This window comes from Leuresthes tenuis, unplaced genomic scaffold (assembly GCF_036924035.1).
Source record: "Leuresthes tenuis unplaced genomic scaffold, fLeuTen1.0.hap1 SCAF_13, whole genome shotgun sequence".
Taxonomy (NCBI): domain Eukaryota; kingdom Metazoa; phylum Chordata; class Actinopteri; order Atheriniformes; family Atherinopsidae; genus Leuresthes; species Leuresthes tenuis.
Genome location: NW_027325367.1, coordinates 11,819,567 through 11,837,641, shown reverse-complemented (window position 1 = coordinate 11,837,641; position 18,075 = coordinate 11,819,567). Strand labels below are relative to the sequence as shown.

Sequence of the window (18,075 nt, the reverse complement as noted above, 5' to 3'; positions counted from 1 at the left end):
GTTCCTGCAGAACTTACATACACATTGCTGTCCTGTACAAGATGCTGTCCTGAGATGATAAATCCACCATACCCAAAATTAAATCACTGATTTTTCTAAATCCTGTGTTGGACATATAAGTTACACTTCTCCTGGAGTGTATTACCCTGTCAACCAGTCTTTTTTCCCATCTGTTACACCTAAACCTACACAAATGTTTCTCTACTTGCTTACATTGGCTCAAATTATGTCTTTCTTTCCTCTTTATCTTTGTACCTCTTGTCTGCACTCTGTTAGGGCTTGGAAGTTGAATGTGGCTAAATCCAGGCTAAAGAGGGTCCTATCGGCTTGTTATGCGAGCCCACTTCAAAACCCAGCATCATTGCTGGTATGGCAGAATGTCAGTGCACATGGCAGCAGTAACTACATGGGTCGAATACATTATCAGTGCTGTATGTCCATGTTTTTGGGGAACAGGGTGGTTGTATTGCTTTCAACAAGAAAATGCTAAACAACATTCTGAAGAATATATACAAAAGAATATAAACAAAACTCACATAAAGAAGAACAGCTAGAAAAAAATTGGAGACAAAAAGGCTTCTGCTGGCTCATGGCTCTGTGAGATTAAAGATTCGGGATGCTGACCTGGTCAAAGTAACAATATACCTGCTTAAGTCATATTTACCATTCTCTCTGTCATAGTTTCCAACAATTTCTAGTTCACACTGAAATTAAATTGGCCACTGAGGCTGATAGGGCTGCAAGCATTGTGGCTAAGGTTGAGCTGTAGACAAGTTGTTATCCCAACCTAATATCCATTATACGTTTATTAATTTAAAGGACACGCCTTTTGTTCTTGAAACGATTGCAGTGATTTTATTGCAATTATGTTTGCAATGATATGCAAATATCATAAACAAGAGTTGTTTTCTTTTTCCTGATTGAACTTAAAAAACATATACACTTGAAAATTAAATGTTTTACTGTTTCATGAAAATCCTGAGCTCATCTTGGATCTCATGGCTGTAAAATGTCTCAAAAAAAGTTGGGATGGCGGCAACAAAAGGCACCATAAGAGAAGAGGGGATGCTACATAGTGGTAAACATGGTCCTAAAAGCTCATTTATTAGCTTTAAGGCAACACATGACATGCACTGAAACTCACAAAAAAAAAACGTTTTATTTAAAGGGAGAGAAATTAAGACAAAACAACTCTCCTAAAATGATTGCTGCTAAAATGTAGGATGCAATTGATTTTCTAATTTACATGGCTGATGCACCATCTGAAGCATTTTCAAGCTGTGTCAATCTGTCAGCAGTTCTTTAAGGGTTCGCTTCAAATCCCTCCCAGGATCTTCTGGATGGAAAATGCGGGAACCTTCAGAGAATGTTCCCTTAAGGTTACTGTTTGCAGTTTTGATGCAAGGGAGGGACGAAGAGTCTGCCGTGACGTTACCAGGGTTTAAAGCTCCCCTGGCGTGTCTCTGGTCGCTCCCCTCTAGTCCTCTTCTTCCTCTTACTCCTCGTCACATTCACCTTTCTCACCAAGCTGAACACCAGCCAATGCTTCACACCACTCTTGCCCTAAGTGTGCGTCCCATGCCTGGGAACCACAACAAAATCAAGGGCTTCACTTGAGAAGGACCAAAGAGGCGCGGCAAAGAGGAAACCGTGGCATTATCTCGTTTTGAAATTCATATTTTCACTCCAGGCGAGGGGCACAGATCTAAGCGAAAAGCTCATCCCAAACCATTTTGTCACGGAGGTAGGTATTCTAAACTTTTCAGAAGTCGTCTTCCAAACCGAAAGGTTATGAGAAGTACAAGTTTGTACCGGTAGCATATGGTGTATTTTACTTTAATGTCGCTCTAGAATAGCAGCGTAGGAATTATGAATTAATACCGTGAGGTATACTTTAGGGAACCTATTTTATTCTTTTATTTAGAGGGCACTGCAGAGCATGGAGCGGCTTTTTTTCATTGTTTAGTGGATAGATCATGCAAATATTTCTTTGTAGTTACTTGTTGCCAACCACACTGTAGGTTATCATCAAAGCAAAAAAAATAAATTAAAAATAGTTCATAGACTAACTATAATACGGGCGAAAAGACATTTAATGATGTTGAATTCATCCTTTGCCGTTTTCTGTGAGAAGAGTTGGTGGTGCTTCAGAACCGCGGATAGCTCCGCCATCATCGCAAAGGAAAATTCACCCCACAACGATTATTTTTCTCTGTGAAGTGATTAACTGGCAGTGATTCCATCCTCTACCAATTTTATTATTCTTTCTTTTTTTTTAAAGTTAAGAAAACGTCTTATTGAAAACTGTTCAAAGACACTGAAAACCGGGACATTGAAATTTGGCTTTCCATTGGTTTTGTCTGATGGAAGGCATTCCGTCAGAATGCATTTTATTCTAACGCAGGGCTTTCACATGTGAAAAGCCAATATATTCTTTTTTAAATGTCTCGCTATTGAGCAGATATCAAACGTGGACTTTCTGAACAAGTTTTGCATGACTGTCTTTGAACAGATGGTCTACCATTGATTATAGAGTCCTTAAATAATTAAACAATCCAACTCAGCTGTTAATTTTGATTCTAAATCAATTTTTTGTGTGATTATCTGTACCTGCCATTTGTGAGTACAGTTGCACTTACTGTTGCAGGTCAGTTTAAGCTTGTAAGCACAACTGAATAGAACAACTTAACCCTACCACCTCCACTGCTGTCCTTTTACCTCCTCAAAAAGTGATGAATAACATAATTCATCAACACATTCAACACATTTTTAATTTTACTAATCATTCTACTTGCTCTTCCTCTGCCCACAGGAGCGAGAGACGACAGTGGGGAGCTATGAATGAGTCACTGTTGGTGAACGACTCCTCTGCGACTCCTGTGAATGGACAAGCTTTCCCATGGATGGCTGAGTCTTTGGACAGCAATGGTAGCTTGGAATTCTCCACAGCCCCATTAGAATTCCCTGTCAACCCCTGGGACATTATGCTATGTATGTCAGGCACTGTCATTGCCTGTGAAAATGCCATAGTGGTAGCAATCATCTTCTACACACCCACTCTAAGGACTCCCATGTTTGTACTGATTGGGAGCTTGGCCACAGCAGATCTGCTGGCCGGCATGGGATTAATCCTGAACTTTGTGTTTCAGTATGTCATCTCATCTGAGACCATCAGTCTCATCACTGTAGGCTTTCTGGTGGCGTCCTTCACTGCGTCCATCAGCAGCCTTTTAGCCATCACTGTGGACCGTTACTTCTCCCTCTACAATGCCCTGACATACTTCTCAGAAAAGACACTGCAGTATGTACATTTGATGTTAATAGGGACCTGGGGGGTGTCTCTCTTGCTTGGCTTGCTGCCGGTGCTTGGCTGGAACTGCCTGCAAGAGCAAACCTCCTGCAGCATTGTCCGCCCTTTGACCCGGAGCAACGTCATGCTCTTAGCCACCTCCTTCTTTGTCATCTTTGTGCTTATGCTGACCCTCTACTTCAAGATCTGCCAGATTGTGTGCCACCACGCCCACCAGATTGCCCTCCAGCAGCACTTTTTTGCCACTTCACATTATGTGGCCACCAAGAAAGGGGTGTCCACTTTAGCCATCATCTTGGGGACTTTTGGTGCCAGCTGGCTTCCCTTTGCCATCTATTGTCTGGTGGGTGAAAGGGACTATCCATCAGTTTACACCTATGCTACACTGCTGCCAGCAACCTACAACTCCATGATCAACCCCATCATCTACGCCTACAGAAACACAGAAATCCAGCGTTCCATCTACATGATTCTCTGTGGCTGCTTTCAGGCCAAAGGGACCTATAGGTCCAGGTCCCCAAGTGAGGTCTAAAAAGGTGCTCTTTCAGTGTGTATGTGTGTACGTTTGTGTGTCTATGTGTGCATGAGAAAAGACAGAGCAAAAAGACAAACCATCCTTTGATCATTGACAATCTGCTTACAGTTGACAGTGAATGCTTTACAGACACAAAATGGGGCATGCACACTGTACCTGCACTTGAATTTTTCTCAACACAAGTTAGGGTGAGAGTTTAGAAATGCTGTGAACAAGACTTCTGGTATTAAAAAAAAAAGACTAAACAAACCTGTGAATGTATTTAGATGAAAAAAAAGGAATTGAAAATTAATCTTGCACTTTATTAGGTGTTTTTTCCAAATGCCAAAGCAGTATTGTACAGCTCTCAATGTCTTTAAATGTTTGATATGTATACCTTGTGCCATTTTTCTATTTTGTATTGTACTGTCTTTGATGTCCATTTTGTACAAGACGAATAAAGACATCCAATCCAATTATCACTCCGCTGTGTGTCTCTATCTTTGCACATTTCTTTGAAGGAGTGCACTTCAACTGACTTGTTTTTCTTTCTTTTTTTTTTTTTACTTCCTCTTCATCTTGTGTCAGCTTCTCCCTCCGGAGCACAGGTGGGTCTGTTTGAAGAGACTAATGGCTCACTGAGAAAGCAAATACTTTGCACTGGAAAATAGCTTCAATTTACCCCCAGACACAATCGACTGGTTTTCTCAGTCTCTGTGTGAACAAGAGTGAGGCAAATATAGAAAGATACCTCAAATATGTGAAAACATGTTCCGTGTGGAAAATCTTTTGAGCTGTTTTGCTTATCTCCTCTCCTAGTTCAGTAAGTATGATATAAGCTTGAAGTCAAAACTATGTAGCTTTACTGGCCTCAATAGCTAGTTACAAGAAGAAAAAAAAGGGTATGATGTGCTGGGTACAAGAAGGGTTGTATAGTCTGTAGCCTCAATTCCCTTCATCTCAGCAACATCTCCAGTTATAACTTGGTAGTAAAACAGCTGCATGCACGTGTATGTGTGTGTGACAAATCAAGTGATCTGTAAAGACTCCACAGCAACAAATACAGCAGTTTATCTGGCTGGGGCTGTTTAAACAGGTAGCGGCTGGCATCAGAGTGCCAAATGGGAGCGAGGATACCGTTGTAGACAAGGAGACCTAAAGAGAAAGACTGCTATCTGTTCCTCATAAATGGTTTTACATGCCAGACCGATGCTGCTTTTATTAAATTATTTCTACACCCAGCAGTACATGTTGGTGGTGTTGGTAGGACTAAAACTTCATTGTATGTCTGTGTTTTTTAAATGTGGCAACACTTAAATTACATCTGTAGTTGATATATGTTAGATGAAATTAAGTGATATTTAGCAATGGAAAACTAAACAATAAATACAATAAAAATAAATAGCACGTCAAGTTCTAACTGATTTTTTGGGGGTGAACAGAAAATGTAATGGTGCCCCTTTTTCCTTTCCCCTTAACAGGACTTTCCTGTAATTTTCCTGAAGCCCCTCTTGCGTTTTCTTGGCAGTATGCTTTGTGTTGCTGTCTTGTTGAGTTTCAAAGTTTGGAAATGTTTTTCTGTCAGGGCTGCTGTATGGTTCCAACGAATAAATTTCCCTCAATCCTGAACAGGATCAAGAGAAGCCCCTACTGCAGAAAAACATCCCACAAAATAATGCTACCATCACCGTGTTTGCCTGAGGGAATGGTATTAATGAGGTGACACTTAGTGGCTGGTTTCCTTCATACAAATTGTTGGGAAGATAGATTGTTAAATGTTTGTTTAATCAAATCATTAATTCAAGAAGCCCTTTGTACACTAGAAAAGTACCTTCTGTCATGTTTGTGTTTACAGCTTTAACTGGATGGAGGATAATTTGCTTGGAATTGTTGGTAGGGCTTGATGTCAGTGTGTATAAAAGAATCAGAGGTAACCAAAGTAGAAAATTTGTACACGTTAAACTTTGTATTAAAGTTTGATTCAACTGTTTTTAAGTCATATTCACTAACGTGCAATTCAATTCTAATGAAGTGGCCACGGGTTACCTCAGACAAATAATAGTAATTGTGAACTTTCCAATAAATGACTGGACTAGTGTAAAGCTGCAAGAGATGCCATTGATTCCACAGACAAGCGGCCAAGATAAAATTCACTGTTACATTGAGTTAGATTATGGATTTCTCTAGGTTTTCGTTTGCAAGCACAGTTGCGCTCCTAAAAGCTTCACTGCAGTAAATATTACATTGTTATTTCAGTTCACTGCTGACATTCACAGGTATGTGCTTCAGGTCAGCTCTAGTTATGTAACAAAACTTGATTTTATATTCTTTGTAACTCTTATCTTTTATCTGCTGGGTGGCATTATTCCCCTCAGACCTCAACAATAGCTCTCACACAACAAAACAGTGATCCCTGCTTGTGATCAAGTGTAACAGTCTCCTCTGTGGAAGCTGCCTGCAGTCAGCCCAGGGCTGATGACAAAGTGGGGGAAAGGTGAGGCACGCTGAAGGCCACTAATGGACCGCACGCTGAGGCCGAGCCACTCTGAGAGATGTTTGTTCACCTTGTTTTTTGGGTTTTTTCTCCACCTCAGCAGATGTTGCTTTTGATCAACCACCGAATCAGGCAAAACCCTATTTCTTTACAGGGCTAGAAAGTCAAACACTGAAAAAGGTTGCAGAATAGTGTTAAGAGCTTAAAGTCATAGACTGTGACATTTCTAATGAAAATGGAAGACGATTTGAAAAAAAGAGTGTCACTCTTTTTCAATAGGAGACTACTTCACGTTCAAATAACCATTAGTCAATTACAACCAAAAAATTAAATTCAACAACATTTTGGGGTGGACAAAATTTTATTATGATCATTTGTGATTCACGGTTGAATCAAGCAGCTGTTGTTTGTCCCACTGTCACAAAATAGAAGTTGTTCATATTTCATATTGTGGACTTCCTGTGCCAGTTTAGTCCAATGTTTCTCCCAAGTGTTTAGCTTCAAATGATGTTTGAAGAAACAATTTCCTCTAAGACCTGAATAGCTAAATTCACAAACACTATTTGGGGCAGAGGAAACAACCTGGGACATGTTGTCATCTTTGAAGCCTAGTTTGTGATTTTGTGAGCAAACAACTGCACCATTTGCACATATTCTGCCTTTCTTTTTCAATTTTTGCTCTCCACCCAGATGTGATTTAGATTACATGTATTTTTAGCTGTTAACTGCTATTTTAACAGCTAAAAATACTTTTATACTTTTATAATTTTATTCATGGGCTGGTTACTAACATTCTTGTTCTTTTACATTTAAGCTGAGAGCGGATTAAACCCAGAGATGTCTATACAAAAATGTGCTGCACCACATTTCTAAAAATATATAAATTAATCAGTGATGGAAAGTTCTTACTTTGCTTAAGAAAAAAATGGAGGTACCCATGCTTTACTTGAACTTCCCCTCTATCACATTTCAGCAGAAAACAGTATACTTTCTACTTTATTACATTCACTTGACAGATTTAGTTAGGCTTCTTATTTCTTTAAAGATGAACATTTCAAATAGTGGATGATTTAACAAGCTTCAAACCCGCACCACCTCCCACAGCTACAATAGTTGCAGGCTTATTAAAGCTTATCATTAAAGCTTACTCTAAAGTTTTAACTTCATTTTGATGCTTATGCACTTTTACTTGAGAAGGATTTTTCATACATGCCCTTTTTTAATGGAGAATTCTGATGAATCAATATTTTTACTCAAATAAACTGCTTTTAATCCCATTTAAGAACATTAGTTCAAGTTTGTATGAGGCATTTGTTGAATGTGTGCCCATCATCTCTACACAGCCCTCAGCTGAATTTGTGATGAGTTCCAATGTTTTGTTTTTTCTGAGTCACTTCCACAAAGTATGTTGGCAATTATTGGACCCAAAGGTGGTTCTACGCATTTATCAGTGTTTTTTCCTCTAACAGTTATCTTATCACACCTGGGAGCTGTGTGACACAAGGACTTGTTAGACTTTTTTCTGCCCTCAGTATGTTTATAGTTTTGTCTTGACAGCAGATGGATTTCAGTTATAGGACCACATTCTATGTTATATTCTACAACTAGTTTTGTGAGATAAAAATCATGTAAAACAACTGTCTGTGTCCTCACCTTGGACAAACAGACTCTTTATCATTGCAGAGGCTAATGTTAGCAACGCTGAAATCCAGCTATGGTCCTTCACTTTTATATTACATGCATTAGATCAAATAGAAACTGGTAGCACCGTTTGAATTATGTAATGCTCGGTCAGTGTAAACCTGCGTGGCTTTCGGGGCAATTACTAAAGTACACAGTTGAATGATTCCCTCATTAATAACATTAATTACAATGGTGTAGCAAATGCACTCCAGTGTTAGTCATTAGTTTGATGGAAAATCCTCTGGTGCTATTGATTGTGTAATCGCACAAGCAGCTGGTTTTTACTCCCCTTCTAGGCTCTCATTTCATATTTATGTGAAGGTGATGCCACAATAATTATCACACAGTGGATTGTACCATGATAAACACACACGCTCACATGCACACAGAGCCGTGTTTCCATGACATCGGAGGATAATGCTGCATGTTGCCTTGCATGTATTTCTCTTAAACTTACGTAAAGTACTTTTTTTCATAAAATCTAGTTCTTATAGTACCTATAACTTAGGAACTTGCGTTTTATTTCCATAAAGATAGCAAGTCACCATAATGTTACTGTGTCTGTTAACAGATCTAAGTTCCTGCAACTTGAGCAATACACGCCTACACCCACCGAAAGCATAAAAGCTTTTACCGCTAAGCAGATTTTCTGTATTTGATAGAGACTCTTATCTCTTTGTCAGAAGATGCAATATCTGTGTGTAATTGTGTGTGTGTGTGTGTGTGTGTGTGTGTAGGCACGTATTGGCACAGGACGGCGCCTTATGAGTCTGCTTGTTAGCAGCCTGGCACCTACCTGGATTTGTCATGAGTGAATTACCAGACTGAGGGTGGGTGTGCATGTGCTGCCTGTATGCTGTCTGTAACGTGTGCACAGCGCTCAAGGAGTATGTGAACGTATGTGAGTGTGTTTAGTAGAGTGTTAGAGAGTGAGGCAAAGAGAGAGACAGAGAGCAGCCATAAACCCTCAGTCCTCACCCTCTGCTTTCTTAGAAAAACATTGTGTGACGTGGTCAGTGTGACTAAGGGACATTTTTCAAGGTACAATGGGCTCAATTAGTGTTGTGGACACTCAGCGACATGCTGTTTAAGGTTTGTACTCTTGGAACCAAACTATGTTTACTTTAGAAGTTAAACAACACATAAAAAGGCAGAATGTCTTTTATAGATAGATAGTACTTTAGGTATAGGTACACTGTATTTATACAAGGCTTAATCAAAATTATGCCTGATGATCACTGATTATCCCCCATGTTTTTATTCCATTTTTTAAGAAGTTAAATATTATTTAGTACAGTTGTCGGAAATGCATTAAAGACACCATTAGATTTATTGCAGCACAGACTCTAATTTGGGCCAATTTAGCCACTGCATTATCAGTTCAGGTGAGGGCCAGCTGTGGACAACAGCTGATTTTCTTTCAATTCAATTCAATTCAATTCAATTCAATTTATATAGCGCTAACAAACAAATCTTTGAGGAACATAGTTATCTTTCCTGAATTATCAATAAGTTACAAAAAGAACAAAGGTCCCAATACAATGCTCTTTTCTTAGCATGTAAAAGAAGAAGAGCTACTCAAACAGCTGCATCACTGCGACTTCCTTCTGATGAATGTCAAGTATCTATAGTGACAAAAAATTAATCAGAAACTTCTGTGGTGAAATATAAAACTGGGCGCAAAATCTGACATTGAAAGCAAGATAAAAGTTCATATGCAATTTCTGGTCTTTCGAGTGGATCGTCCGATAAATGGAAGGTTGGCGGTTCGATTCCCACTCTCGCCACTGAAAAGATTGGTGAAACTGACAGCTGGAGGGGCGTCAGTCCATGTCCTTACCCTGGCACAGATGCCCTTGAGCAAGGCACCATACGCCCATGTGAATAGCTCCCCCCGCCGCTCCAGTGTATGGCATCTGTCTCTATGAGTGTGTGACCCTGTGCATGTGTTCAACAGGTGCCAACCTGGATGAGTTCAAAGCAGAGGAGAATTTTCGTGTATGTTCCCTGTAATGTGCATGACAATAAATCTAATCTTAATCTTAATCAGCGTGGGATTGGAGTTGAAGACACCTGGATCTTTTGATCTTTCATTTCCAGTAACACTCAATTGTGAGGTTTATCATTGATGGGCAAGAATCTAATACAGGGTTAACCACTTTGTGGCTTGGTGTGGGAACAATCACTTTATTTTGAAGTAAACAAGACATAGAGGTCCTTGTGGGTTTAACTTAAACTTCTTGGGGAAGCTTAGGTCATTCACCATTTGCTGAGTGATGTTGCATGTCTTCTCTAAGTCTGTGGTGGAGAGTGCAGTCAGCTATCTGTTGAGGTAGTAGCATCAGAGCCAGTGATTCAATCTGAACAATCTGATAAAAAGGGCTAGCCTCATAATGACTGTCTGAATAGTTAATCTAGAACCCATTGACATGGGTCCCCTCCTTGTTAGACTGATGTTGACTGATTTGCCATGAGCTACCTATTAAGGAGTGGAAGTGGATGGGGTGAGGTTTTGTTGGTTCAGAGCCATCGATTGTCTCTTAGCAGATATCAAATTAAATAGATAAATCACAGGGCCCTGCCTCTATCGTGCAGTTTGCCATCAACAGTTGTGCTTTTTGTATCATGATGAGTCAAAATGTTTTCAGTGACACCATCTTTGGTCTTATTCATGGTTCACATTATGTCACCAACTCTGTAGGTGTAAAGTGGCATTTTTCTATAGTGACATGAATCTTAATTTTTAAGTGCAGCTGTTGTAATTTTGGTGTCTGAAGTTCTGTATTTTTGAACCCCCCCCACCACAGAAAATTCTGTAAATGCTCATGATCTTGGTAACCAGGACTGGAGTCAAATCTGTGAGTAATTACTGACTATTTCTAAGGGTTATTGGGATTCGTGGTGTTCTCTGAATGACAGCACAGCTCTTAGAGCTTTTTCTCTGCGTTCATCTGCATATCAGATAGGACGGCTAAAGTTATGTGGCCACCCAGCTGTTGATAGATGAGTCCTGGATAATAATGCTGTAATCCCATAAGATATCAGGCAAGTTAACACTGAGCTTCGCTGCTCGTCTATTCCTCTGTTTTGTTTAAATTCTAAAAGGGCAAGTTTGATAATGTGGTTTATATGGGAAGGGTTTTAAAGATGTTTATGAGTCCTGTGTTTAACCAATAACTGCACTGAGGTTGTTTGGTCTTTGTACTCTTTGGAATAGATTGGAACTTAAAAAGACTCCAAAAAGTAGTTGTCTTAAATGCAATTGGCTACAGTTTCTGCAGTGGGGACACACACAAAAAAAGAGTGCAGAAGCATGTGTCGAGGATTAAGTTAAATTCCACATTGGGTGATAATACTTGATAAGAACATAAAATATGTTCAATATTATACAACATGCCTGTTGTGTGTAGATCAAAATAAGGAGGGAGGGCAGGAAAGTCTCATCAATGCTGTTCCTCATAACATCATTTTGTAATTTGTTTTATTACTGAGAGTGAAAAATTGTTGGGAAAAGTGTGTATGTCCATGCGTGATCAAAGATCAAGCACATTCAGGCTACAACCGAACACCAATTTAAAGTCCATTTCCACAGCGAGGTCAGAATGACCAAAACATTATCTCAGTTATTCTGCTCAGTGACGTAAACCTGCCGTTCTCAAGAAGAGTTCCTTACATTTCCTCAAATGAACAGAAAGAGCATCATTGTGCAGTGTGAAACAGGTCAATTTGACCTGTAAGAAAATAAGACAGTTCAGAAGATAGATCAAAACACAAAAGCTGAATGTGCTGCTTTTTAATGCGGCTGCAGACTATTCACATCCTGTCTGGTGAGTCTGGTTTACTCACCTTACCTTCAGCCTCATTACCTGCCATCAGTTTCCACCGTCTGACATTAATCTTCTTTTCCCAATGCTCTGTGAACCTTAAAATTAGGTTAGTACAAAGTATGGCAACCTTTGTAACATGGCAGCTCAACCCCTCTGAGGCACTTTGTGTTTAACTCTGTCCCTCACCATGAATAACCTCCATCACCCCACTATCCTCCTCCTCTACTTGACACAGCCCTCATCGTCTTTTCAAGAGAACCGTTGGGAGATTCGTCACCTCTTTAACTGCAGCAGTGATGACTAAAGCAGAAATGATCTGTGAAAGGTATATTCAGCCAGGACCAGACTGAGACTCTCAGGATAATGTCTTACATGATTATCCGGGCACAATGACTGAAATGCTTACCATTAGCCCTTTTTTTAAAGCCGATCATTTGAAAGAAATGAGCTTCAGATGCTTTTACTTGTCGCTCAAAAAGCGACATCGTGTTAAATGACTAGAGTGGAACTGCAGAAATGTAGCAAAGTAATTCACATCCAAATGAATGTATGCGCCAAGCCAAGGGATGTGTTGTAGCTTAAAATATAATAAGTCTGAGCTGCTGCTGTTAGTTCCTGCAATGGCAACAGAAATTAAACGGATGCTTGAAAGGACCGAGAATTATGTATGTTAGAAAATAGAAAATGTAGACACTCAAACAGCATTCCTCAATATGTTTACAGTATGCATAACACTGCTTATTTATAACTACTACTCACAAGATATGAGGAGAAACAATGGAAGCCTTGCAGTGGGTTTTATTCAAGAGCTTGGGTTGGATGCATATCACCTCCATTCATGGAAAATATCCAACTCTAAACAAATATCCTTCTAACAGCTATGTAGGGTTGGAAATTAATCATATGGTTTTCATATATGATTAAGGTTAATTGCTGACTTGTCATCTTGCTAACTTCCTTACTGAAAAAGGCTAACCCAACATCTAAATAACCTTTTCCCTGGTGATAGCATCCTTAAAATAACATGTGCTAGCTACCACATACTGGCCTCACGTCTGTCTTGCATAAACATAAACTGACACAAACTGTCTGCAGTGACAAAACAAACAAAATGTCCCAAAATGAGTTTATAGACTCAAACCGGATCATCGGCTCATGAAACACGATCCCCTGTTGCAAATGTATCCACCATCTAGCCTCTAAAATGAGTTCTAACTTCATAAACTTCGAGATTATGAAGCCTTAAATATTCACACCTTTGTCAATGATATTGCAATAATTTAAAAGAGTACTGTCCTTCATACTGAGTAGTTTGATTTTGGCATTTTAATGCTGCTGATAATATGCCTGCATTTTTCAAATTAAAGTTTCAAAGCAATAGAACATGTCTTATCATGATAGTTATAAAGATATAGAAGATTCCAAAGCGTCTTCCACCAGTGATAGAAAACACAGAAATGTTCACAATGCACTGCCGCTGCATACATTTAGACATTAATCATACTTGTTGGAAAAATCTAACTCAGTACAACCGAACCTGATATTAACCCAGATTATGTCATCAAGTGAACCGATCTTACATAATGACATCTGGCCTCACTGTACACATTGGTCCTCCTCTGCATTGAGAGCACTTGAACATCAGTTGTGTCCTTTTTCTAACTAAAGAATATGAAAGCTAACATGAGGTCAGAGTCTGACTTTGACCTCTGTATATTCAAGGAAGAACGTTTGAACCGCCAGCAGCTGACCAAAAGTGAGGATATTTTGTGTATTACACGCAGATGGTTTTGTTTTCACGTTGCTGTTTTATCTAATATGTGTATTTGTTATAAACGCTTACATTTACGTATACAAGACCATCAACACATTACCGAATAAGCACACTTATTCAGGGCCAGTAATCATCTTTTAAATCCCGCACAAGTGTTGCATAATGGCCGTGTTTACATGCATCTTATCTGGGGATGAGAGAATGAGCATGTGGAGGTGTGACGAGGTCTGTGTCAGCGATAATAATGTGTAGGAGGGTGGACACACAAACAATTCCCACCACGATGAAAGATCCCCAAAAGCAGCATATTACAGATTACTCTGATTAAATGGTTACATACCATATTCTTTATTCTCATAAAAGTCTCGTAAAATGGACTAAAATCAACAATGTGTTGTCTGAAACCACACTGACAAACAACAGTGTTGTCTGCGTGGAAGAGGGATGAAATAGCGTAACCCCACAGTCACCCAAGGCCATTTAAACACAGTCCACTTTGCTGCTCTATTTGTCTATTACACATACATTTAGGTAAGGTAGCACAAGTTTTCAATCTGCAAGGGAACTGGGAAAGTCTAGAATTATAGTAATATTAACCTCTTCCACAGGAGTAGCATGCGGCAGCATATGATGACCTCTCTTGAGCCTGCTTTGTGTGTGTGTGTTAGTTTAGTGGAAACTTCTGAGGTTTAGAGTTGTGCATTCAGTTGTAGATTGTGCTCACTTTTGCTTGTATGAGTGTTAGTGCTTGTGTAGATTTGCTTTGGCGGTCTGAACCTTGTAAATTAAACTAAATGAACTCGTATTTGTATGGCATGTAATTAAGCTGTTTTGTCCGCTAAGAGTGTCTTTAGTTTTGTGACGTCATCGTGGCCTTTGATTTGGGCATATTTGTCGAAGAGCGGGATGCTCAGCAACTCTTGAGTTGTACAAAGAATGACCAACACTCTGTTGCAGATCATTATGGTGTTAACTGTTTATCGCAGTCATAGCAACAATGAAAGATGATTCAACAGGGTATCTCATGTGGGACATTTGAGCAGGTGCATTACTTAGGAGTGTTGCCTCACAGCAAGATGGTTAACACAAACACGCTGGTCGTCTTGGGCTTTCTCCGGATTCTCTAACCACGGACCATAGACATGCATTTTAGGTTAACCGGTGAATTAAGCAGGCTGTAAATGTGAGAAGGCATCGTTGCCTGTCTGTGAGGAGTCTGAGACCTGTTGAGGCGATCTGGCCTTCTCTTCCAATGTCAGCTCTCAGCATTTTAAATTGAGGATTAAGTGGGTATAACTAAGGGATGGATGAATCACAGAACCACATCTAGCTACTTCATCATATTATACATAAATCCAATCATATAATGGACAAAACATCACTTAAATGATAGCAGGTAGGTTGTTATATGTGGTATTTCATTACATGGTATATTGTGGTATGAATATATATCATGGGACTCGATGTTTTGCTGCTGATCAACTGATAAAAAAATAGAAAAAAAAGCTGCAGCCAATATTTTACCCACTGAATCAGTTTCAGTCCTTAATGGTAACATGGTTTATGTAGTGCAGACGTGCCAAAATGCTTCTGACTTTGTTCCTTCAGCGACTCATTATGAGCAAAGTATAGAGAATCAGTGTCAGGGATGTTGTTAAAGTTCTCATAACAGGGAGAAGGCCCTACGGCTTTTTTAATTAAACGGCTTCCTACCGACCACATCCTGTCCGTATTAGTGGGCGGGCTCCACCAACATCAAACTTCACACTTTTTGCACACATGAAATCTTATCTAGTGTCGTTTCATCAGCTGTAGTAACTGTTGGTCGAGTATGATGAATTCCAGAAAAGTCCAAGCTGTGACGTGTCGGCAAAATAACTTAAATAGTAATGCACCACAAACAATATGTTCCAAAATGGATACAAAGTATTTAATGTATTCGTGAAAAAGAATGACACACACAAAAAAAAGGGCAAAAAAAAACCAAAACTTGACACATTTCTTTTAAACAACACATTTATGAGTGTTAGGCACGTTTTCCCAAGCTCTTGTTAGGACACAGGTGCATGAATAGCACAAAGTAGTGACACAATAAAGAAAAACATTCTTTTAAGTTCTTTGCAATTCACTCTTACTGTATAAAGACAATCAAATGTATCATACATCAAGTTTACCATGCATCATCGCACATATGGCTGAAAAGAGGACACACGCCTGACACCATGTCATGAAACCTCTCTTTCATATATTGTAATTATAGGCTGCTTTGCGGAGGAAAAGCTTTACATTCAGCTGGTTGATGAGGCTATATGTTGAACGGCAACAAGCTCTTTAAGCACAAACAACATGCTGTCAATACAGACAAAAGATGCTAACTCCCTTCAGGTTAAAGTCAATTATTTGACGCACACATCTAACCAGGAGCCCTCTTTATCGGTTCACATAAGCACATGCGGCATGTTTTGATTTGCAAGATAATTATTAAGCTTCAAGCATGGTTCACAATCCATATATGCAGTTAATGAAGCTGAGGTTGGTTCTGACAGCACAGGGTGAACCCTGCTTTATGGCCTGAAGAGATATTGAAATGGCAATGATGCCATCTGGAGGCAGAGTTTACCCATTTCATCAACACAACTCTTTGGCTTTTGTTCCGCATGTTTTAGTCCTTCCCCCTTTTCCCAATTCCAAATTTTTAGATCTGTGATTGCTTTCCTCGACCTTTCTTCTCATGCGTTCGTCCCTCCCTTCAGAAATGTGAACAGAGGACGCAAGATAAGACACGAGGAAAGGGTTAATCGTTTCTGTTAGGCAAGCTTTAAAGCCGTCTGTGGTAGTGCCTGTAAGAGCTTTATTTTCAATTTACAAAGTGAGATTAACATGTCAGGCTCCCTTCAGACACTGCAGATGCCAAAAAGACATGAGTGTATGCTCGCTTACAGCTCCTACAGCAAAGTTGCTTTTTCCTATTAGTGCATTTTAGGAGCCAAGACTTGTTTTAAAAACGTTTCACTGAGATTGATTTCTGAGTCACAGGATGGAAGAGAATGGAGACAAAGTGGACAAATGAGACGAGCCCCTCGTGTCCAATATGAAATCCTTAACAACATCAGTCCTGAGCTTGTTCCCCGTAGCTTCCCCTGAGATCCTTGGTGGTGTCATGCCTCATCCTCGTTGCAGAAAAAGATATAGTAGAAGAGAGCGCTGACAGCCAGCAGAGCGACTGATAGCAGCATGTTCCTCCTGTTTTCACCTCTTAATGACTCCAGCTCCTTGCCTAGAGACAAAAAACACAAAATTGGCACGAGGGTGAAACGGTACGGCAGACTAAGCCATAAGTTGTTTCTCCAAACAATGTGGCCTAGCAGGTCGGAAGAGACCTTCCTGGTTTTTGTAGTAGTTTAGATGTTTGCATATTGTATTTTCTCCTATTTGCAAAGAAGAAATTATTCAAGAGAAAAGGAAAAACTCATTTCTTGCACATGCTCACCCAGCTTTTGCACCCTCTCGTTCATGATTGCCATTTCATCCTCTAGTTCTTGTCTGTGCAAAAGAGAGGGAGAAAAAGAGAAAAGGCATCGTTATCTGGGTTTTCACTCTCTGGCAGCAAAGTAAGATGGTCGTAGATCAAATCTAAAAACTGGAGGCTATATTTTCTAACCCACTGTGTCTCTCTGGTCTGTCTGTGCCGTCACTGACATTTTGAGACTGTTACAGAGACAAATGAACAACACAGAGTAAAGGAAACAACCACAGATAGAGACAAACCACCCCAGAGATGAGGGAAAAAAACTACAAGCAAAGAGGTAGGGAGGTAAAATAGTCACAAATGCAAGAAATGCAAGAAAACTGCTGACAATACAAGCAGTGACTTGTTACAGATGTTGACAGATGTTAAACGACCACATAAAAATGCCTTTACTGCCTCAGTCTGCCAACTTCAATCAGTGTAAGAGTTCTTGTGGCTTTTACGCACCCAGACGCCCGCTTGGTCAGAATCCCTCCACTGTATCTATGTAAACTGCTGTTTGTACATTTGTTTATGACGCATCAGTGCTCCATCCTCACCTTTCATTTTCAGAGAGCCTCTCCTTCCTGCTCTTAAACTCCGCCCTCTCCAGGTTGTCGTGGCAACGTGCCAGTTTCTCCTCCAAACGGTCAATCTACGGTAGTCACAGGTGAGACATGAAGCGAGGTTAGTGTAACCTGAAATAGACCATAAACCCTGGAGAAGGAGCAGGCGGCACGGTGAATGAATGTCAAGCACCAAAACAAACGTCAACTTCACAGCCACAAGCGAGCAAGTGCAAAGACGAAGCTGAAAATACTGTACCTCGGTTGCGATACTGATTTTCTCTCGCTTCTTCTCTTTTAATTTAGCCATTCTGTGAGCAAAATGAGAACTGATAGTACAACTGGCCAACACTGGCTCACAACTCACGCTCTGACTATGCGGAAATGTTAGTCTTCTTC

At 39.9% G+C, this 18,075-nt stretch overlaps 2 protein-coding genes across 2 annotated transcripts; one reads left to right on the top strand and one right to left on the bottom strand.

Moving 5' to 3' along the window:
* The first annotated feature begins 1,469 nt into the window (after positions 1 to 1,469).
* Positions 1,470 to 4,222, top strand: gpr6 (G protein-coupled receptor 6). Its single transcript, XM_072362343.1, has 2 exons — positions 1,470 to 1,744; positions 2,813 to 4,222. The coding sequence occupies exon 2, from the start codon at positions 2,838 to 2,840 to the stop codon at positions 3,840 to 3,842; it is 1,005 nt and encodes a 334-aa protein (XP_072218444.1). The 5' UTR covers positions 1,470 to 1,744; positions 2,813 to 2,837; the 3' UTR covers positions 3,843 to 4,222.
* An 11,347-nt stretch (positions 4,223 to 15,569) lies between these two features.
* Positions 15,570 to 18,061, bottom strand: ccdc167 (coiled-coil domain containing 167). Its single transcript, XM_072361826.1, has 4 exons — positions 17,936 to 18,061; positions 17,671 to 17,765; positions 17,093 to 17,145; positions 15,570 to 16,879 (listed from the first exon to the last, which is right to left on the bottom strand). Exons 1-4 carry the CDS (start codon positions 17,984 to 17,986, stop codon positions 16,761 to 16,763), a joined length of 318 nt encoding a protein of 105 aa, XP_072217927.1. The 5' UTR covers positions 17,987 to 18,061; the 3' UTR covers positions 15,570 to 16,760.
* Between the last annotated feature and the right edge of the window lie 14 nt (positions 18,062 to 18,075).